The 22,084-nt window shown below is 42.8% G+C and overlaps 3 protein-coding genes across 7 annotated transcripts in view; 1 reads left to right on the forward strand and 2 right to left on the reverse strand.

Moving 5' to 3' along the window:
* The window catches only part of arhgap42b (Rho GTPase activating protein 42b), a 70,459-nt gene extending 67,043 nt beyond the window's left edge, over positions 1-3,416 (forward strand). For all 4 annotated transcript variants that reach the window (XM_030403653.1, XM_030403658.1, XM_030403666.1 and 1 more), the window contains 4 exons: positions 256-412; positions 1,674-1,736; positions 1,850-1,929; positions 2,913-3,416. In XM_030403653.1, coding sequence (XP_030259513.1) covers positions 256-412; positions 1,674-1,736; positions 1,850-1,929; positions 2,913-3,001 — 389 coding nt within the window. In that variant the 3' untranslated portion in view covers positions 3,002-3,416. The remainder of the gene's footprint in view (positions 1-255; positions 413-1,673; positions 1,737-1,849; positions 1,930-2,912) is intronic.
* Positions 3,417-4,073: 657 nt separating this feature from the next.
* Positions 4,074-10,877, reverse strand: pgr (progesterone receptor). 2 transcript variants are annotated; one of them, XM_030403685.1, is made up of 8 exons: positions 9,489-10,877; positions 8,661-8,770; positions 7,728-7,844; positions 7,100-7,405; positions 6,616-6,760; positions 6,374-6,504; positions 5,410-5,567; positions 4,074-5,324 (listed from the first exon to the last, which is right to left on the reverse strand). In XM_030403685.1, exons 1-8 carry the CDS (start codon positions 10,400-10,402, stop codon positions 5,169-5,171), a joined length of 2,037 nt encoding a protein of 678 aa, XP_030259545.1. In that variant the 5' UTR covers positions 10,403-10,877; the 3' UTR covers positions 4,074-5,168. The 2 variants fall into 2 exon arrangements, with proteins under 2 accessions (XP_030259545.1, XP_030259551.1); XM_030403691.1 differs by having other exon boundaries at positions 4,074-5,279; positions 9,489-10,809.
* Positions 10,878-12,546: 1,669 nt separating this feature from the next.
* Positions 12,547-21,534, reverse strand: trpc6b (transient receptor potential cation channel, subfamily C, member 6b). Its single transcript, XM_030399350.1, has 12 exons — positions 21,057-21,534; positions 18,954-19,722; positions 18,378-18,563; positions 18,107-18,271; positions 17,384-17,600; positions 16,567-16,794; positions 15,106-15,370; positions 14,793-14,988; positions 14,377-14,583; positions 14,094-14,150; positions 13,434-13,509; positions 12,547-13,336 (listed from the first exon to the last, which is right to left on the reverse strand). Exons 2-12 carry the CDS (start codon positions 19,698-19,700, stop codon positions 13,188-13,190), a joined length of 2,493 nt encoding a protein of 830 aa, XP_030255210.1. The 5' UTR covers positions 19,701-19,722; positions 21,057-21,534; the 3' UTR covers positions 12,547-13,187.
* Between the last annotated feature and the right edge of the window lie 550 nt (positions 21,535-22,084).

A 22,084-nucleotide genomic window follows, 5' to 3' on the forward strand; every position in this document is an offset into this window, starting at 1 on the left:
TTTTCGTGACGGGATTCATAAACTGGATGGTGTTATTGTCATAACTTATTCCTCCCGGACTCTCGCTCCTTTTCAGAGACATTCAGCACACAGTTGACATAAGCGTTATATAAACAGCAGCGTTCAAACGTTATTTTCTTGGCTCACTTCCCGAATTAGTTTGTGCCAGAGTTTGAGCTGTTTTAGCATCAAACTTTCTCGTCTTGTCGTCACCTCGTGGAGACAGGAGTTATTATTTGTTTGTCTCCCCTCAAGGCCGCAGGAGCTGCGCTGGATCTGTCCAAAGTCTGTCAACACTGGAGCCCAAAGAGAGTTTAAAGCCTGCTGAGCACCCCGACCTTCCGCCGAAACAAGTGATCCGCCGCAGGATGAACACATCAGCTACCAACGGCTACCAAAGACCAGGCTCAGTGTAAGGGGCTTTTTAAAGGCTCATCATTTTGCTCATTATAACCTGCCGTCCTGCCGAAGCCCGGTGTCTCGCTGGGGTTCACTGGGAGGCAGATGAGCCTGGTTTAGTCCACCCGTCCAGGTCCAGGCAGAGTCTAGTCAGCTGAAAGAGCCACTAGCTCAGTGGCTAACTGAGATAATTAGTGTACAGCAGCTAGCTACAGCCAAAGATAACTCGCAAAAGGAGCAGTTATGAGTTACTCTGTTAATATGCATTATATAATATTATTATTTTTATTATTATTATTATTATTATGATTATTATACTGGCTATATTTTACAAAATGTACCTTTAACGCCAATTCTGATAATTAAATAATAGCGGTTTTCTAACCGGCAAAAATGCTCTGGGAAGATGTAAAGACTTTTTTTTGACAACAGGTATTCATTGATTATTCAAAGCCAACAACTGGCAGATTAATTAATCACGGGCGTAACATTTGGTCCTGTCCCCTCATCCCTGCGCATGTGTGTGTGCAGTTAAATGTACCCCCACGGAATAACTACAAGTCAACAACATTTCTTTCCGTCTTCCTGCGTCTCTTTGTCTCTCCCCTCTGAGTCATCAGCCTCGTCTGCGTACGAGCAGTGAGCATTGCGAGGTCTCTGAGATCAGATGAGTATGTGCTGGAGATTTATGTCTTTCCCTCTCTGGTGGGAGAGCTGGCTTTAATTACGTTCTGCCTGCTCTGGGGTTGATGTGACCCAGCAGCAGCAGTCTGCGCTCGTTCTCTCGGGACAAACAGATTGTTTGACTTGTCATGTCTGAGAAGGCCAGTCACACAGTCTCTGTGTAGTTTCCCTGTACAGCACCCTCCCAGCTTGCCCTAGGCTCTGCTGTCCCCTTGACTCAGAGGTTGTTGCGTGCGGGGTCAAGTGCAGCCTTGTTATATAGTTTAATTCAGTTCTGCACTGTGCTGAGGCTGAGTCCACCCGGAGGAAGGAAACCTCCTGTGTTGTGTTGTCACGCCTTTCACCTCATTTGAAACAATGAGGAACGCTGGCGGGGCCGAGAGAAAGTGGACAGACCTGCTTTTGGTTTAGTTGTGACCTACAGTTTATCTTTAGACGTCTTTTAGACAATTATATATCAAAACAGATTGTACTTGTATTTTACTTACTTGAGGATTACATCATTTGTCAAACACGTCTGTTTTCCAGCTGTTTATTTTGTCCTCGTACGATCAAGTCAAGTGCACACTTCTGTTTTCATGTTGTTTCAGGGTCGCTGCCAGGGCGCTGCTTTTTGAAAATGCCTCCTCGCCCCAGTCTGTTCCTGTTGGAAGGTGCCGTACAAACGCGACACCGTCTACCACAGATTCCCCTGATTAATCCCACTCTGATCCCATTAAAAAAAAAAAAACTGCCATGACATTGCCTGTTTTTGTTGTCTTTGTAGGGATGCCAAGGCGATGTATTCGTGTGAGGCGGAGCACAGCCACGAGCTCAGCTTCCCCCAGGGGGCGCACTTCTCAAACGGTGAGGCGAACATTTCAGACGGTTACTTTGCTGCAGAAGTGCTCCCAACATCACACATGCCTCCTTGCGTAGGATGATAGGACATCGGGTAGTGTACACAGACAGTCTGGTGTGTCCTGGCAGCACACAGCCACACTTGGCTAATTCCCCGTGTTTTGCGGAGGCATAAAATAATGTTGCTCCTAGCATGAAACCCCCTTATCCACTGCTAAACAGACCCAGGATATTTTATTGCCTCTTGCCTTTTCCATGAAGAGACGACTTGGCCCTCGACCAGCGCTGACAGGTCACTGTAACCTAGAGATTGACGGCACCAGGGCCTGTTCCCTGTTAACAGAGCCAGCAGAGGCAGCAGCCAAAAGCAAAAAACGTCAACAAACGCTCCCTACCACTTACCAGCAGGCAGGGCGCTTTTATTGCTCTCTACGTTAACAGGGTTTTTTCTCTCTGCAGCCTTATTCAGCATAACTGTGCCAGATGGTTGTGGCTGATCATTTTGAAAGCTGTTCCCCCGTAATTTTGATGCATCTCAGCAACGACTCATCTTCTTGTTTTTGTGGTTTAAACTGATGTAAGGCGAGGCATCCTGTTTCAAGCCTGCTAAAATCCTCTGTAGGGACTGACTCCGGCCCCCTTTTTTTTTCTTCGACTCACTGAGTCTGAGAAGAACTGTGACCAAATACAGGCTCGGTGATTATAATCAGGTTACACTTGATCAGTGGTTCTCAAACTGCCCCTGCAGCGGGGGCATGGATGAGCAGGGGGGAACGAAATATAATTTATGTTGGGAAAATAAACAAACTTGCTGATTGATATCGCCCTGACCTTTATTTCTCTGAAATTCAACTTGAATCCTTTTATATTAGCGGCTTTTTCCTGATGCTTGATGAAGTTTTACGGGAGGTCTGCAGGAGATCAAGAGTCTGTTTCTCTCCCTGTCTTCAATTAAATGATCTTTTCTCTTTCCTTTTTTTGTCCTCTAGTCTACCCCTCTGTTGAGCCGGGCTGGCTCCAGGCAACGTTCGAAGGAAGAACGGGTTTAATCCCTGAGAATTATGTCGTCTTCCTCTAACAAACTGGTAAACATGGCATCTTTTTCATGGTATCCATGGAAAAAAAATAATAATAATAATGCACCATGTGGTTGACTGAGTTGTTCCTGTTGTTGCGGGTGACTGACATTTCTGCAGCAGTAATTGCTTGACCAGACCCAGAAGTACAGAGGCTAAAAAAAAAAAATGTTTTACCTCCTTTGGTTTGTTTTGAGAATCCGAGATTTTTTATGTTAGGAAGAAATAATTATGATATTATTGTTAGGTGTAAATATATTACCCATCGACTGCACTGATGTTTTTTTTTTAATCCCAGTATTAACCAACAGAATCACAAAACAATCACATCCCATTTAACAAAGACTTCCTCTCAGAAATATATCTCCCTATTATATCAACACAACAGTTGCTGATGGAAAACTGTAGTTTCATAAACCTTTTTTTTATTAGCTGTTAATCGAGGAAAAAAAAAACTGTGATTTTGAAATAAGGCAACTAGTCTAATCTATAAGGATCTAGTAGAGAAAGCGTAATGGGTTTGCACCTTAACTTTCATGTTTATGGCCTGTGATCATTGTTCATCCACTGAAACTCACTGCTGCAGTGCACTTTCTGGATCGCTACACGGTACTGTACGGTACTTTAACGCTCATGAGTTCTTCTGAAGTCGCTAATCCAAAAAATATTTGCTACTCGTAAACTGTTTATTACTATAAATTATCGCTTCAGATATATGCTGTATGTAAAGATGTGGGTTTTTTTTATAATGCTATGAATGCTATGTTCATGAGGTGGAGCCTCCACCTTCAATACCTGTTGTGGTACTGTAGTCACTGGTACACTGGTGTACTAGTAATAGACATGTATCAGAATATTATTATGTTATAGATGCTTTTTTTTAATATTTAATTTTCTGTTACTGTCACAGTAATAAACATTTCAATAGTACAAAGTCAATAGTTATCTCAAAAGGTAGCTTCAGTGATACATTTTCTCAAAAAAAAAAAAAAAAAAACAGATAAAAGAAAGAAACTAACCAACAGCCTGTTCACTCCTCAGTTATTACAAAAATGAGAAATTACTCCAAGGTTAAAACTTTCTCTGCTGCCCCGAAAATGTATTTGTGAAGGTGTTTGAGTTATTGCCAAGATCACCATGTTCTTTTTCCATTTACATTTTTAAGAATGCAACGTGGCCTTGGGATAATACTCCCTTACAGTCCGAAATATGCAGGGGCATATCGCGGAAATGATACTCACATCCTGAATATGTAACATTAGCATCCTTCTTTTTTTTTTTTTTTTTTTTAAATATGGCGAGCTTGTTTCCTTGCAATCATCTACTGTATCTTGACAGTGCATAAACATGTCTTAAAATAAAAACAGTGTGATTTATGACAGCGGTGGTCCAACTTGTTTGTCATTTCTGCATGTTGAGCCACATATTTTAAAGGATTTCTCAACATTGTTAATTATTTTCTATTTTTTAATGAACTACTGCACTCTTTCTGTTACATGCATCCCATTATCACCTGCAGCTGTGTGTATTTAGATGCAGATCAAGGTTCAGACTTTTAAAAGTTAAAGGTTTTATTAAAAGAAAACAAATTTAGGGCGTTGTTCATCCCCGGCGAGAGATGTGTGCCTTTTGAGTTATTTCTAATCAGCATAAGCTCACAGTAAGTCATTTGTTTTGTTTGTTTTTCCACAAATATTTCAGAGATCGTTATCTTCTCCTCCCTGAAGTCGGTGCAGTGAGTCACTCCGCAGTCACCCTAAAATAATTTAATCATTAGTTTGAGTGGGTGCTGTCAGTTGCTCCTACATTTTTCTTCTATTAAGAATAAAGTGTCGATGAGAAACACTGTTTTCACAGTTTTTGTATGTGCTTTTCCTCTGTTGCAGCTTCAGTTAAAAAAAATATCAGTATCTCTAGTGGTTCCCAATACCTTTTATTGAGCTTTATTGATTGATGCCTCTGAATTATTAATATTCATGTACTAAAAAACATACTTTAAGGAACATGTTTCACCTCATGAAGTAGAAGAGCTTAACACCATTAGATGCAATTTGCCAAAGAAATAATGACTACAAAAGCGAAAGGCTGTGAAAAAATCCAGTAATCGACACGTCAGGAGTCCAGTCACAGGACGTCTCCGCAGAGATTGTGGCGTCTGTGCTGGAGTCGTCACTTGGTGTGGAACAAAAGCGGCCTCACCATGCCGGCCAGGACCTTCGGAAGCTGGGAGGCGATGACCTCTGACATCATCTCTGGAAACTCCACTTTCATGGCGTCTGCCTGGATGAAGGTGGTCAGACAGAACAGGTTGACCTTCTTCACTATCTGCGAGAGAGGAGACATTCATGTTCGTCTTGGTTCTCATTAAATCCACCCCCAGATTTAAGACATGAATTATCGCCGCACTGACCTCATGCATGGCGTCCATCAGTTTGGTGAGGTGGTAGAACCGCTGCGAGCTCGCCACCAAGCCCTTCTCCCTGCCGTGGATAGCCTTGGTCAGCTCCCGGATGTAGCTTTGTCTCATCTCTTCAAATGCCCCCTGACTTTTGAGTCCTTCAAGAGGCACTGAGAGCAGACAGGGAAAAAAAAAAAACATTTCAAACAATCATTTCTCCATTTAGGGTAATTGTAGAAACATGGCAGACTCCATGGAAACAAACCTCCAGGAAGAGCACCATGCTTAGAAGCCAATATGACAAAGTGACTAAACCAAGTAATAACCACCTCATCTGACGCAGCGGCCTAAAAAAAAAAAAAAACTTTTTTCCATAAGAAGCGGCTGTAAAACGATGGGCAATGTGTCACAACCCCCGCAAAATGACTCATATTGTCAACAGAAATCTGATCAATGCAGTCTGAGAAAAACTGTAAAGTTGAGAAGAGCCACTTCCTTCTGTAGATAATAAAGACTTATTCCAATCTAATGAAAGCATAACTCTCAGTTTCGGTACTGATGAAAACAAAATCACGACTAATATATCACCTCTGGCAGCATAGGCCTCCCGTAGCCCTCTAAAACCTCCACACTGCACCTTTAAATGTAGTAAAGCACTAAGGAACTGTAACAGGAGTTCCAGTCAACAATGGGGGTTTTAGAAGAAACATGCTGCTATTAAAAAATAATGATTTCAAGTCAAGTGTAAAACCAGGACTTGATAGCAGCCGCTACATAAATCTTTTTCAAGGTCCAGTCACCCCGTACAGCACTCCCTTTATTGTGCGGCTCTGCAGTAAATGGTCATCGAAGCTTCACGTCTCTGTTTGCAACACTGTATACTGCACCTCGAGCAGTAAATGCAAAAACAAAAAAAGGTCAACGTAAGGTAAAAGTTGAGTCACAGGTCCGGTTCAGAAAGTCGGCTGTCTCTTACCTGTGTTGAGGAGAATTATGGCTTTCATGCAGAGAAACTCCTCGCGGGTTACTTGAAGGTTCGCAAACTCCTGGGGGATGAACTGGATCGCCAGGCAGAGGTCGTAAATCGGAGATCTCCTCATTTGCTCCCTGACAGACACAAGAAAAACAAACAAAAGATAAAACGGTTAATGTCTCTGAACGTGACTTTTTTTTTTTTGCTTTGTGAAGTGTAATTTCTGTGTGATGGCGGTTACTTACTGACTCAGGACCAGATCGGGTGCAAAGTATAAATATTCACTGTTGACGTTCTGAAAGGAGCGCCACCCAAGAGAGAACACCATCAGGTTCATCCACGAGTACTGGATGAGGGTCATCTGGTCAGTGATGTGAAGATTGCGAAACCCTTGAAAGAAAAAGAAAAAAAATCCCACGTTAGAGAACATTGAATTTGTCAGCTTTTGCGCTTTTGTATTTTTGTTTTTTTTACAGTGGATGCAACTTGTGTCCTAACACGTGTGCAATAATATACCATCGCACCCATAATCCTCTTGTTTCAACATTTCCTGTGACAGTCAAATTATTTCACACAACTTGCAGTAACTTCTCTCATATCCAGTATTCGTGTCATTACAAGACCTCTCCTCTCAGTCAGTGTTTTTTAAGGCTGAGACCTTCAGCGAGGCCTGACAGGAGGTCCCCATGGCGACAACTGTGGTGACCCTGAGCTGCAGAGAGCCGTTACCTGGCAGAGACTTGGACCACTTGACGATCCACAGCAGCTGTTTCTCGCACAGCCTGTTGAGACTGTTGAGCAGGAGATGGGCAACCTCTGGCTGGCTGTTGTCAAAACCCGAGTACACGACCTCCGGTTCAATGTTTTCCAGGATATTGATGATCTGCTGGGAGAACTGCACCTCGCGGATGCCTGGTATGCAAGACATGGAGTTCAAGGCCTGATTGTCGCTGGACATGGCCAAGTGAGACTGGAACATCAGGGACGGGGCCATACCCAAGGCTTTCAATGCCCCAAAACGCTTCAGCTTCCTGCCTGCGACATGAATACAAGGCCGGGTTAGATTTGATGACAAGGAGCACAATTTGTGCTCATAACACACACACACACACACGGAGCGTCAGTATCTTTCTTTCTGTACTTAGCAAATTCACACTTTGAGTTGCAGAATTGCTCAAACCTGCATTTGAAAAAAGAGTTTAATATCTCTGCCTACAAAAGGATCCAGTTCAATCGAATTCGTTCTACTGATCTTGGCACTCTTAACACTCGTTGACGCCAATCATGACTTCACATTGTGACTTGGTGCCACACGGCCACAGTCCCGCACAAAAAGAAAACCCAACCCACATTGTACCTCCGAGCATCATTCCAGCTTGATAGCACTTTCGGAGACGACACGCAGGGCAATTTTTCCTTCGGATTTTGTCCACAATGCAGTCATTACGCCCAGCGCAGAGATAACTATGGTGGCCTGTTGAGCGAAAGGGGGTGACAGACAATGCACACAATTTGAACAGCGCTTGATTCTGAAACACGTAAGAAGGAGGAGAGGGCACATAATGAGGAGAAACATGATGAGGGGCTCTTGACTATCAACATGGTCTCTCCTAGACACTAAGGCAGCGCTCTGAGGAGGCGTCTAAAGAAGGAAAATTAGATAGAGGCAAGGCTGTGAGGACAGAGTGACACGGCCAAAGTGAGACATAGTGGCTCTTACATATCGCGCATAACAAGATAACGAGAAAAAAACGCTCAAGATGAAGGAACACGGTGAACACTGGTCAATGTGATACTGTTGCTAATGACCTTTAACGACTACCATAGAAGGTCAGTCGAATTTAACAAGGCAGCTCCCCCTTTACAGCCTGCAGCCCCTCATTTCATCTCTCATCTTTTAGTCGTGACGTTCTGAACAATACCCATTATTATGCATAGGAAAATTAAATGATGTAGCATAGTAGGGATTGTTCTCAAGTATCATATGTGTATGTACAAGAACAGTGAACATGCACCAACAGAACACAGGCAACAGAGAAAAGACACAGTGACCCAGGGTAGATTTAAGTTGGGGGAATTAAACTGAAGAGGGCCTGAAAGCCTGAAAGAGGCCATTAAACTGTCTGTAATAACTGATGGCTCAGCTTTTTCCCTTTCACAGCAGCCCCGATACAAAATGTATTTGACTTGGACAATATTTGCCAAGTAATAAATCGAATTAAAAACAAGAACTTGTAGGTTGATTCTGCGAATAAGCACCTGAAGCAGATCAGAGACGCTCTCAACTCACCTTCGACTGCTCTTTTAAAAAAGACCTTACAGCTCCCGCAGGTTAACACTCCGTAGTGGCAACCGGATGCCTCGTCACCACAGATCATGCACATTCTTTGAGGTGGCACACTGGATAAAGAAAAAAAAAAAAAAAGAAACACCGATTGAACTAAATGCGTTTTAAAATCTGACAGAATCGTTCAGTCTTAAAGCTGAAAACTGTCATTTTTGAAACTTCATTCCACTTCTCACATAATGGTGAAAAGGGAACATGGAGTAGGAAACATTAAGAGGTACAACATGTGAGTTTAATTATGTTGTGAGGAAAGGCAAGAGCTGATTACTGTTTTAATTAAACTCTGACATGAGTGGTGGGCTTTTAAAGCTTTATTCAAGATGCTAATTCCTGTGTTTGCCAGCGAAGGACCCTGATTTTATGTCAAGATGTACAAGTGAAGAGGAAAGCAATGGTAAATGGTTGCGCAGGTGCTTTTTTTATGGAACTTCCTGATGATCTGAACTGCCAAAAACCAAAACCAGACCAAATGGTCTCTGGTTTTCAATGAAAAAAAGCTTGAGTCATTATCTGACAGTTTGTTTGTTCCACTTTCTCAGACTCAGAAACATCCTGAGTGACGCAGACTGTTAGTTGTTCAGTGATGGAAAATACTTTGTTCAAACACGTATCTTTAATTTCTATCTGATCATACGTGTGTGTGTGTGCTGCTGTCTACTTTCCATCTTTAAACGCCAACTGTCACACAGAGAAGCACACGTTTACGTCATGATTAAACTTTATATTTCATCTTGACAGTGACTTCTGAATGTTGTGGTTATTAACTGTTACCCGAGGAATGCAGAGAAGGGTGATGGATTCCTCTGAGACAGGAGCTGGCTCTGGATCCCATCATAGCCGCTGTGTGTGAACGGCTCCTCCGTCAGCCCTGCGGACTGGACCCAGTACTGAGGCTCGGCCGGAGACGTCTGCATCTGCCAACGGGGAACCTCGCTCTTGTACATCGTCAGCTGCGGGGCCGTGTGCCTGTTTGCATCAAAGCTGGTGACAGCCTTCCCGGACAAACCACACCTGGAGTCTGTCCTCACCTGGCTCAGCGCCGGCAGCTGCTCTCTCTCTGGTTGGTTCAGGTCGATCAGAAAGTTTGGAGATCCCTCCAGCCCCGGCCGAGGGCCGAGAGCGGCCGGCGTGAAGCCATTCGACTCACTGTCGCTCAGCCCCAGCTGCTGCTTCCTGTTGTTGGTCTGACAACAGGTGTCAAGAGCAGGTATCTCCGATGACGGATCAAAGCTGGGACAAGGTGTTTCCATAATCACAGAGGGCTCCTTCTCATCTTTGATGAACTTACACGCTCCGTTTGCCGCGGAGAGGTTTAAACTTGCGCCTGGTAAACTTTCGGATGGGGCCACATTCGTCTCCTGGACGTTTACAAAATCTACCCAAGGCACACTGTCGCACTTCAGATATTCACCGCGCGCGTAAAAGTGCTTGGCAACGAGTGAACCGTCGAGTATGTCACAGTCTCTGAAAACTGCGCCGTCGCCGCTTGAATTCAGACCGTGGATCAGTGTGCCAGTGTTTCCGAAATTACGCACGATAGAGGACGCGCAAGTAAGAGACGGCGAGCCGCTGGATAATTTGGTATTACCGTACCCAGCTTCGATCAAGTCGCTCACTCTTGTATCGGTGGAATCAGCGATCGAAGTACTGATGGCGCTCATCCTCTCGTTTATTTCACTTTCCATCTCCTGAACCGCGACGCGCACAGCAGAGAGTGGAGTGCTCCCGGGGGGGGGGGCTGGACGCGCTGTGATCAGCTGTAGCTCAGAGGCTCTCCTGTGGTGCTGGTGGTGCTGGTGGTCCTCCTCCTCGTCCAGGGAGGCTGTGACTTCTCCTTTCTTTCACACAAGAGTCTATTCCATAAACTTGAACAGCTGCTCAGAGAAGAAAACTTACTTTAAGTGTAATGATGAGGCATTAAACGGTGCGCATTTACAAACTGAACCTTGCATATTGAAGTTAATCAACCTTCTACTGTATTTCCTTGTTCGGGTGGTCCTGTCATCTTTCTAAGTTGAATAGATTTTCTTTTTTTCTTTAACACAGTTTTCCAAAAGCTTTCCTCATGAGCTGAAAAGCCAAGCCTCCAGAGGGTGACAGACGTATGGAGTAACACTTCCCTCACAGCAGCGCATCTATAGCTAATGGGCCAGCCAATGAGAAGACCGGACGACGGATCACTTCAATTTCAAGGGTCATTAGTCTCCTCCCTGCTGCTCACGAATCAGGTAGTTACAACATGGTGACATTTTCTTTTTTTTGGCCAAATAGGAAAATATTGGAAAGGAGGTGCTCATAGGAGATGAGACAATAACACCACAAACCTGCCATTAAGTTCATAATTACATGAGCTGTGCACTGTAATTAGGCTGTTTCAAATTAAACATCTAAGTTCAGCTGCTGCTGTGAATATTTCAGTTAGCTTAATTTAGGTAGAAGAGTTTGTTTCAAATCTTCTTTTAACACAATTGGAAGCGAACTGAACTTGAAAAATTCATCTTCAGTTAATTTAAGATATGAAGTTGAATCAACGACTGCTCAGTGACACTGACAATCACTACAATTCAATCTGATTTCCTTACATTCAAAAAGCACTTTGAAGGGTCAATTCTTCGTTTCACACAAGAAACATCAGCAGTTGCTCCGGACGTTATATCAACCAACTCACAATGATTTGATAAAAAGTGATAAAGACTGATAAAGTAAGGACAGGATATAATAATACGCTTCAGCGTGTCAGTTTTGCAGCAAGTTCCCATAACATGTGTTTTCTTCAAACGATAAGAAAAGAAAGATATCATGACAGTTTTACCTCTCAAACAATGCATGCTGGGAAGTCTCTCATTTGCTAATCATGTACATGTGCATTACATTCATCCAACTCATAATTTAAGGTCAAAAGACTTCAAATTTAACAAACTTATAATGTCGGTTGAAGTTGTCTGAAAATAAAAAGCTATAAACTTTAAGTTTAACCAACTCGAAACATATAAAACTTGTAAATGTATGCTAAGTTAATTATAAAAGATGATTCCACTAAATTAAATAATTTACTTTTTACAGTGTGCAAGTCAGTCGGATTATTATGTAAAGCTGAAGGTGTTAAAATAAAAGTCTTCATGTTTCTCAAATCTTTGCACATTTGCATTTATTTCCACGGCTGCTTCTCAATTCGGACGTAATGTTTTTGCTTTGTTTGTGTGCAAATGCACTTGAACTGCATCCGATCAGGCCGAGAGTAATAACCTTTGTCTTGTCTGGATGGCAGTGCTCTATATTTCGTAAGGAGTCATTACAGCATCCCAATCTTCCTCCATGTTCGGTTATCCTTATTAGATAACAGAGATGGTTTACTATTCAAGCTAATCAGCTGAGCGAAGATGTTGCTGATGCCTGTGGTTGTGATGCACACACAGGCCTTGGCCCCCTTCTTCTCCTGCGTCATCTGCTCGATATCAGAGGGGATTCTCAGGCTGTGGCCTACATAGTTCTTTGATAAGTGTTTTTCTCTCATATCTTCGTGATGTGTTCTTCAAATGTTGTAATAGCCTGGCTTTGATACAAAGTTGCAATCTCTTAATGCGATGCTCATGGTTCACAGCAACCAAAAGCTTTTAATTCTTGTGTAATCGACGATAAAGTCCTCACAGCAGCTCCGTTCGGGGTCCTGACAGCTCAAAACTCGCCTGGCCTGACTTTAGATGGTGCTGAGCTGTGTCTACATGACAGGTCACACTACTCTCAGACATTTGTCTTGCTTCACAGCATGCGTGCAAGAGCACAACAGCATCTGCTGTGACCATTTAAAAAACCCATAAACCCGCTGAAGTCCATGAGGTGAAGATAATCCTTTAATTATATCCATTAAACATTATGCTTAAGTGATCAACATTTTTATTACACACAACATAAAACAAGTTAATGGCCTTGTATGAACATTTTTTTTAAACTGGAGTCCCGCTGGATGATTCCAAGGTTACAGGGGAAAAAAAAAATGATTATCTCACAATTTGAGATTAACAGACAGCTCAGAGGGCAGTCATTACCAACAAGCACCATGTATCTTTATGTTACATCCGACTTATCAACCTGCTGCTTCAAATATATGCATTTTTTTAAATGTAGCTTAAACTGCTTTTACTCCAGATTAAAAACATCAAAAGTCTGAAAATCGTATGTTAGCAGTCAGTGGTGCATATTACCATACATAACAGCGGGCATCCATGTAAACTGTGCACATACAGGGACAAGAAGTATTTGATGACTTCTACTCCCAAAGTGATACATCTACACTCAGGAAAAAATAAACGATGTTAACAATATTGTTATATTCAAAATACAGAATATAAATCCTTCAGTTTTTGTCTAAAAATGTGTGTTTAGTCAGTGCATCCCTGGATGACTCAGAGAGTGAAGCAAGTCCAGATAATACATCTCTAATATCTACGTTCTTTGAGAAAGTACAGCCGGCTAACTCTTCCGCTCTTCCCTCTGGTGAGTGTTCATCACTTCTCCCAGTTGCCCGATGAGCTTTGCCAGCGTCTCCATGTCCCGGCTCCCCCTCTCCAGCAGCTCGTAGCGCAGGCTGGAGATGTCCTGTTTGATCTCCTTCAGTTCGCCTGTGGGACAGTGAGGGAGACGGCGTCAAACGAGGTTTCGGTATTTATGTGATCCAGACATGAAAAGCGCTGTATCCAGGGGACCTGCTGAGCTCACCTTCATTCACTTCATCGTTGTCTTTGTCTCTCTGCGCTTTTAAGATGTATCTTTTGATGAGGCGATTCATTATCTTCTGTGATAAAGAATGAGAAGGTTAGGGTCCCGAACTGATCAGTTATTTGTTCTTCAAAAATCACAAGTGTATAGAAAAAAAGAGCAAGAAGAGCAGCTGTCTGATTAATTTCATTCGGCTTGTTTGATTATAATCATGGTTTGATTGACACTGAAGCTTCGGACCAGGTTTTGAGTTATGCTTTTAGCTTTGCAGCTTCATTAGAAGTGTAAATAATGTCTTTTCAAATCAGTTTGAGGTCTGTACAAGTCTTTGAATTATGCCAGTCAAGGCTTTTTTTTGTTGTTTAAAAAACAAGTCCCCATCTACTCCAGGTGTTTAAGAGAATGCTGTAATTCTGTTTTGCTGTGAAGCTCCAGAAAAGTTTTGTGGACAATGAAACGTCACCCAACTTTCCATCAGCATGAGGCTGACGAGAGAAAGACAGAACTTTTATTTTGGATGGATGTGTCCTCCAGATATGAGGAGCTACAGTCCCACTATGTCACTAGCACTGCATTATTTATGGTCACAAGTCTATGAGTATAAAACCAAAAAAAAACATCCGTTATTAACAGGTCGATCAGCACTGAAAGCTGCTTTACTTGGTGGCGGGTTGGACCGAGTGATTCTTCCACGCTCAGGTCCTCTTGTTGCCTCAACTAAGATTGAAGACAAGAAAAAGAGATGAAGCAAGGTTAATACTTATCTTTAAACATTCTTGTGAGGAACACACTTACACCTGCAACTCCTAAATGTGACACAAGAGGGCTCTGTAGACCAGTTAGAATGTAGGTCAACCTTGCTTTTTAAATTCAAGAGAATGAATTTGGTAATTTCCTTCCCTTGAAATATCTATTTTTTTTTTGTCAGCAGCTGTTTTCTCACCTTGTTAAGCTCCATCTCATCATTTGGATTCCCCTTGCCTTTGCCTTGAGGTACATCCCAAAGAAATTGCCTTATCCCCAGCATGAAGGAAATTATAGATGTGGGGTTGGGTACGAGGTTGAAGGGCACTGGCAGTGTGCCGCCGTACTCAAAGTACGACAGCCACAGTTTGGCTCTGGCAAATTTCCACTCAACGTCAGAATCATCCTGCACCAACAGGAGAGGAAACGGTGAGGAGGGGGAGGAAACATTTGATGTGCAACAGGTGAATATTCAGAGATTTAATCACATGAATCAACTTCCAAATTATGTTAAATAAAAGAAAAAAAGGGACCTTACAGCTAATTGGTTATAATCATTTGTAGTAGGCTTTACATGACATAAACAGGAAGAGTAATTTAGCAATGTAGACGTACCTCAATTTCCTGGAAGGAGCTGTTGAACATGGCAATGAGCATATTCAGCAGGACAATCACCATGATGATGTTGTACACCCCGTACAGAACATAGCCAATATTCTCAATGAACTTGTGGTCGATGTTGATGACCACTGATTTCACTTCCGACAAGCCAAAGATGGCCCAAAATAACGTTTTGAAACTCTCCTCGAGCCTGGAGGAACAGAGAGACGGGAATCAAACAAGCATAGAGCGACTGATGTCTTACTCTAATATTTAACCATCTTCCGGTCTGTGTTAATGCAACAGTTCACAGACGTTTGACACTCACGTTGTAAAGGCATCGTTGTACTTGGCTCCGAGGTAGTACGAGTACAGGTTGAACATTCCCACCATGAAAGCCACAAAAACTGTGATGAAAATCACCATGAACTTGAAGATGTCTTTTACTGTTCTTCCCAGGGAGATCTGCAAAGGCCCAAAGCTCTCGTTGGCCGGCAGAATGTATGCAATGCGAGAGAAACTCAGCACCACCGCGATCGCGTAGAGGCCTTCGGAAATAAGCTGCGGGTCTGACGGCATCCAGTTGACTCGAGCTGAAAGGAAACCATTATGTTGGCAGTCAGTAAACTTTCACTCCGTTTAGACCACTGCCTGTGTATACAACTGCTACAGCTAACTCAACTGTGCGGTCATGCTGATAATGAATTACCCAGAAAATCAAATTCAGAAAGTAAAGTAACAAAATAATTTCCCAGTCTGGGATCAATAAAGCAATTCTATTCCATTCTATAAAATCAAAAACAGCTTTGCACCAGCCTTTGTCCTTAAGGGAACTGTTTCTATCATTGAGTAAGCTGATTACTCCTGACTCAGTGACATGTTAAATGATCAGTTAGTATTATCTTCATTGTGTAACAATAACAGTCGAGAACATCTGATAAACTGCACAATTACACCACAAAGTTATTGCAGTAAGTCCAGACAAGGGGTTTGGAGTTGGAATTTTGAGCAGATTTTGGAGAATTTTTTATGAAGTTCACCGAAATGAATGAAATCCTGAGACAATGGCCAACTGTATATTTAAAAAACAAATGTTTGTTTACGCTGCTGAAACCAGAGACGACCTCATGACCTACTGTGAAGCCTTGGCAACCCCTCGTGGGGGTCAGAACCCTAAATTGGAAACCAGTGCTTAATGCAACTAGGCGTAACATTAATTCTTTGTTTTTATGGATTTCCTTTTCTAGGAAAATCATCTTTAAAGAGCAACTAAACCCCTCAGTTTTGGATGACGTGCTCTAAGCTGGAAATTCAAAGAATGCCTTGATGATGGGCGGGGCTCCAGGAGTACTCTCCGATTCCCCCCTCCCCCCTCCCCCCTAACCGTCACCACACTACACTACCTACTCAATAATCACTATGCCTCTCTATTCACAATTCTCTCAATCCAACCTACTCGCCACAGATTCCAGATCAGCAGGTGCTAGTTTTTATAGGAGGGGGCGGAGCTAACCGTGGTGGACCGTGACGAAAGCTGCCTCCAAAACGTCATCTGCCTCCATCTCAGCCAATAGGAAAATTCGATCGTAATAACCGGGTTTCAACCCATAGAGGGCAGTCACACTTACATTTTTACTACAAAATACGCCAAATTGAAATACTTCGACTAAAATGTCAAGAGTTGGACCAGAATCACTCAGCAACACTACTTCATACCCAAATACATTGGTTTTCAGCAGAAAAAAGTGGTTTGGGGGTTTAGTTGCTCTTTAAATAGCAGCCCACTTACCCAGCTGGAAATATTGTATCTCAAACGGCAACGTCATGTTGGACAGGTCAGTGTAGTGCTTGTCAACATAACACTGGGCAGTGTATGCATGCCAGAAAGCCATTAATCTGGCAATGAAAGAGGTCATAAAAATGGACAAAATGCTAAAGTCAAGAAGGTTCCAGGGTTCGGAGATGTATTCCCGGATGTCCTGCGACCAGATATCTTTACATTCCTCCCAGATCTTCCCTGTTAGGAAAACACATCAGACGTGTTTTTGTCAGTCACACTGGTTCTCTCACAAATGTCAAATGAAATAATGGCTGCTAGACTTTTATTATGGCTTTTATACTTTTATTTACTTTTATTCAACATGTATAAACATGATAAATAAGGCTTGCATTGATAGTCTTATCACACAGGATTTCGTAATGCCGTCTGGCTCGCCTGTAGAGCCAAGTAACAGTGTCACCTTGACTTTTCCGTCTTTGGGAAGTCATTACAAGTCTGATTTATTATGGTACATGTGCTGAGAATACATAATTATCTATGCGGGCCATTTCCTAGCATGATAGATGTTCGGGGATTTGGAACTCCTCAGTGACTTGCAATATCCTTGACCCTGCATCCGCCTGCATAAATGATGTAATTGTGAAAAGTGTGGGACCTTGACTTATACTATGAGAAGAAGACGCGGCTGAGTGTCAGAAAGATGGGAGAGGAATACATTAACATAAATAAAAGATATACCAACATAACAAAAAAAAAAGTTGACGGCTAGTTCAGCTTCGTGTGTGAGAATTTTGAAGAATACTCGGGGTTGTGTGTTTAAACTGACCTATGACCCAGGATATGATGAGGATCTCCATCCAGGTGAAGGAGGTGGTTTTCATACGAAACAGCTGCGAGGGGTGGTCGTGGACGGTCATGTTGGGCAGCAGCGATGTTCCCCCAAACCGGTCCGCTGCATTCAGGACCAGCAGGCAAAGAAATATCATGAAGGAAGCTGCGTGGGCCACAAACTTCAGGAACGGTCCACACACAAGTTTTCCTAGCTGGAAACAAGTCAGGGAATGAGAATATAGTTTAACATTATTTTCTCTGACAGAGTATCAAATCGTATTGCGATTATTTTGACATCTATTGTAGAAAAACGACAAATACATGTAAAAATAATGATGATTTTTGCAGGGATTTGTACTAAACAAGTATATTTCCTTAAGTCTTTTAATAATTTACAAAAATAATTTGTATTCTGGGGCATCTCTGCAGTACCACAATGTTTTATGTGTTTATGTTTTACCTTTATCATAAAACTGCTGCCAGTGAAATTTGGATATTCCACTCGGCCGTATAGTGACATTTAAAGCTGCATTAATCCAGTTTGATGACTTTGGAAGAACTGCACAACAAGCTGACAAACCCACAGCCATGACATATTATTGCCTTATAAAGATTTTGAATTTTATGTTTGAGCAAATATTGGCCTGTTTAAACATCCAGCGCCAGACACAGTGCAACACTGAACTCAGGGTGAATGTAAACTCTTTTGTCGACTCACCTTACTCGATGGTGCTATCCAGTACATAAAGGCCAGGACAGGCAACCCAACAGCTACACCGAGGACAAGCAGGATTTTAACCGCCGTGGTTTGCTGACGTAGCCCATACAAGTTCTCGTACCAGATGGAGAGGAGCTGCTGTTGGCAGTTCGGATGTGCCACGAACTGAGAGAAGGAGCGGAAGTGGAAGGAATCATTAGTGGGAAGCCGAGGTTGAGTACGAACATCAGCTCTAATCCTTGAAATTAAAGTGCTCCTCTCGCATGCTTACCTTTTTAACTTCATATTTTATTGCAAGTTTCAACCTGATAAGGTTCTGTCTGCCGAAGGTTTCGGAGCTTTGGCATGATTCGGTGTCTCCGTTTAAGATGGCCTTCACCTCCTCTGTGTTTCGACACAAATCCAGGAGTCCCACCACGAAGTCTTTACACTGCATGGACAGTTTCTGGTAATCATTCTGTAACATACAAAGGTAACATTGTTCTCCATACTTTTATGAATCACTCATAACACAAACTGTATAAATCCGGTCATAACTGCAGATAGTGATCTTTTACTCAACATGATGCACAGCTGTTGTCCCTGAAATCTTGGTGAATGAAAACCAAGAACACTTAACTTGAAGGTCCAGTGTGCCGGATTTAGGGGTTTTAGAGGGCAGGAATGTAATAGAATATTGGTTGGAATGGAATATAATGTTGTGTTTTCATGAGTAAAGAACAACCTGAAAATGAGAATCATGTTTTTGTTACATTAGAATCAGCCTGTCTACAGAGGGAGCAGACGTACCAAAGTCTGGCTCTACATTGCTGCTAAATCCTTCACGCTGGACCTCTAAAAACTCTACCTTGAACTCCTTCTCGGTGTTGGCCAGAACTGCAAGCTCATTGCCCAGCTCCAGAGCCGCCATCACAGGGTCCTCGTTGGAAAGTGACAGATACGCCGGACTGGCCAGACCTTTATACGCATGGATACGGGATTGTGAGTGGCTAAATGAGTCGTGCTTTTGCTGCTCGCTGCAGGTCCGGCACTGGCAGAAGTAGTCATGGGGCCGCTCTATACGGGCCCCCTTTGTGAGAAGTATGTGCACTATTTCATACTCGTGGCACTGGGAGGCCAGGATGATGGGGGTGATGTCGTGAGAGAAACGCGTGCCATCCTCGTCGTAGGCGAAGAAGTCATCGTGTGTCTCGGCCTGACTGGGACTGTTGGTCAGCCTCTGACCGTCCGCGAAGGCCTCGTGGCTCAGTATGGCCTCCACTATACGGATGTAGCCTTTACTGATGGCCAACAGCAAAGCATCTCCTATTCTAGCGAGGTCTTTCTTCCGAAGCAGGAGTTTTGTCACGTCCAAATGCTCATTGGCAACTGCCAGCTGCAACGCATTCTGGCCCATGTAGTTCACACAGTTGACATTGAGGTCCGGCAGCTCATCTAGCATCCGCCGCACTTCGGCAATGTTGCCATATTCTGCAGCGTCTAGGAAAAGTTCCTCTGTCATGGAAAGGCAGGAGGAGGACTGAGCCTGGGACAGGTACCCAGCTCCCCGTAAGGCTTGTCTCCGGGGTTTGGCCATGGTCGGCCGCAGCATCATGGCTCTTCCGTCATTGCCCCACCTAAACACAGATTAATACATTTCAGATGATATGACACCATATTGCTTATACCTTATGTTTGTAAATGTAAATTTAGTAGGAGTTACTGTTAGTTTCTTCCTACACAGACACAATATTTTCAGTGGTCAGCTTGTTTAGGTAAATGAACGTTAGCTCCATCTATATTTCCAACAAATCTCTGGGAATGAGACAACAAGAAGACCTAAGTAGTGAATTGACCAACAGGGTGCAGTGGACAGCTGGTCCCCGCTGAATTATAACTCTCACTACATGTGTCACACCACCCACAGCGCCATCAGCTGCTCTCCTTCATTTCATTGCCCGGTGCTGTCCATCCACTCAGTCTCCGTCGGATAGTTGGATGATTTTAATCAGCATTTCTGGAACATCGTACAACAATGTCACCAGGTGTTAAACTTTTATTTACAGAATCAAGTATGATGTTAAGATCGTTCGGTAGACTATGACCGTACGACCATATGACAGAGACTATTTTAAATCCTAATTATGTTTCGGGGTCAATGTCAAACAAGTAAATCCACTTTCTGTCCAGTAATTACATTAGAATAACGTGGTTATCTCAGGAGCTAATTACTTGGGCACAGACGATGATAGATGGTGACAAACGTCTCTTCATTCAATCATAATTAGCGTTAATACGATTTTACACAACTGAACAACCTGGTGAGCGCAGGCTGTGGACAGAATATGTTTTAATGCAGAGTGAATTCATCCAGCTATCCATCTTTGACAGGATAACATTAAAACTATGTCATGTTGATCAGCCAGAAGGTGAAAAGAACTGGTATGATCACAACATGACATTTTTATCACAAGTTCGTTGGGTTTAAAAGCGGAATAGTTGGCTGCTCCGTGTGGATTTACCTGCCTGGCTGTTTGTGTTCTGCTGCCTCTTCTTCATCGTGACAGGCAGCTGTTGGCATGATGGATTACAACACTGGCACTTCCTGCACTACTTTAATGATGCACTGTGTGATAGATAAGCTTCTTCTGCCGTTGACGTCATCAGGCGATGTGTGTGTGTGTGTGTGTGTGTGTGCATGTGATGTTAACATTTCTAGTAACTGAAAAGAAGAAATCTGTGTCACATCTGAGAGAGGTAGACATCATTTATGAGGCTATATATGACAAGGGCAGGCACAATACTGCAGGATGAGATCACAGAGTAATAGTCTGTCACAGTGGCTCCTCTCCTACCAACATGGGCCTGAAGCTTTTTTTTTTTCCCTCAGAAGCCTCACCAAAGCATGTCACCTTCAGCATGCATCATATATGACTCACAGCAATATAAAAAGTCAGGATGGTCCACTCACCTCTCAGAGCACTGGTGTCCCAAACGACCTCACTTTTCACATCAAGTCGACCCAAAACTGCGTCCAGAGGCGGCCACCTGCACCTCGTGTAGCCTGTGATCCACACATGTCAGCCGGCTGCCCACCTGTGAGCGTGGCTCTCACCCTGAGTCCCACCTTGGGTCTGGATGCTGACGGTACGTGTAGCCTCTCCACGCCCAGTGGGCGGTTTTCTAGCTGTTTTAAAGGTATCTTGTATATTATATGATGTCTGTTATATCGTCCTGTTTAGATCTCTATCTGACTTCCTTAATTTTTCAGAACTATGATCGGCAATCCCCCCCCTCCCCCCAACAAAACATAAAACAAGACACACGAGTATGTCAATCTAATAGAGGATTGCATTGACCTACCTGGTTGTGTCATAAACTGAGGCACAAAGGCTAAGGGATTATTTTCTTGGGAACTATTTGTAATTGTCAGCGTGCAGGCTGCAGGCAGCGCCGCCACTAATGCTCTATATGGTGTTTGACACACTGAGAATAGATTGGATGCAGTGGCATACACAATCTGTAAAAAGCAGATTTTCCCAAATCCTCTTAACTCAAGGTGCCATCAAATGTAACACGTAATAACGACACGCGTGCCTTCATATTTTATAAGGGCATCACTCATGAGCAGATATAGCCTAAGCTATGCAAAAACAATCCTTTCCAAGATAATTAGACAATTATGTGATTGCAACCCGTTTAAAAATGAAGATGTATTTGCTTTTTTTTTTTGCTTTTTTTTTTTTGCTGCTCTTATATTCTTATTCTTGCTGTTTTACATTCTTATGTTTATGTAATTTTGAGCATATGAGCAAAGTTTTATCTTATTTTATTTCGCCATGGCTTATCTTATAAATCTGTATTTTTCTGATTTACATGTAAGAGCGCAGAAACAGACGAGCACTAATTCAATGTCAGTCAACGTAACTTTAAACCAGCTTTGGTGATTATATTCAACCGTAACATTAAAACTATATGACACATTTAATTGGACACATA

The sequence above is a fragment of the Sparus aurata genome, chromosome 2 (genome assembly GCF_900880675.1).
Source record: "Sparus aurata chromosome 2, fSpaAur1.1, whole genome shotgun sequence".
Taxonomy (NCBI): domain Eukaryota; kingdom Metazoa; phylum Chordata; class Actinopteri; order Spariformes; family Sparidae; genus Sparus; species Sparus aurata.

Coding starts and splice junctions, on each gene's coding strand:
- pgr (XM_030403685.1), bottom strand. CDS start 10,402: ATGGAAAGTGAAATAAACGAGAGGATGAGCGCCATCAGTACTTCGATC. Junction 7,845..8,660: donor TTTTAAAAGAGCAGTCGAAG/GTGAGTTGAGAG, acceptor TTCGCTCAACAG/GCCACCATAGTTATCTCTGC. Junction 6,505..6,615: donor CCCGATCTGGTCCTGAGTCA/GTAAGTAACCGC, acceptor TGTGTCTGTCAG/GGAGCAAATGAGGAGATCTC.
- trpc6b (XM_030399350.1), bottom strand. CDS start 19,700: ATGATGCTGCGGCCGACCATGGCCAAACCCCGGAGACAAGCCTTACGG. Junction 18,272..18,377: donor TAAAATATGAAGTTAAAAAG/GTAAGCATGCGA, acceptor TCCTTCTCTCAG/TTCGTGGCACATCCGAACTG. Junction 15,371..16,566: donor GATACAATATTTCCAGCTGG/GTAAGTGGGCTG, acceptor GTTTCCTTTCAG/CTCGAGTCAACTGGATGCCG.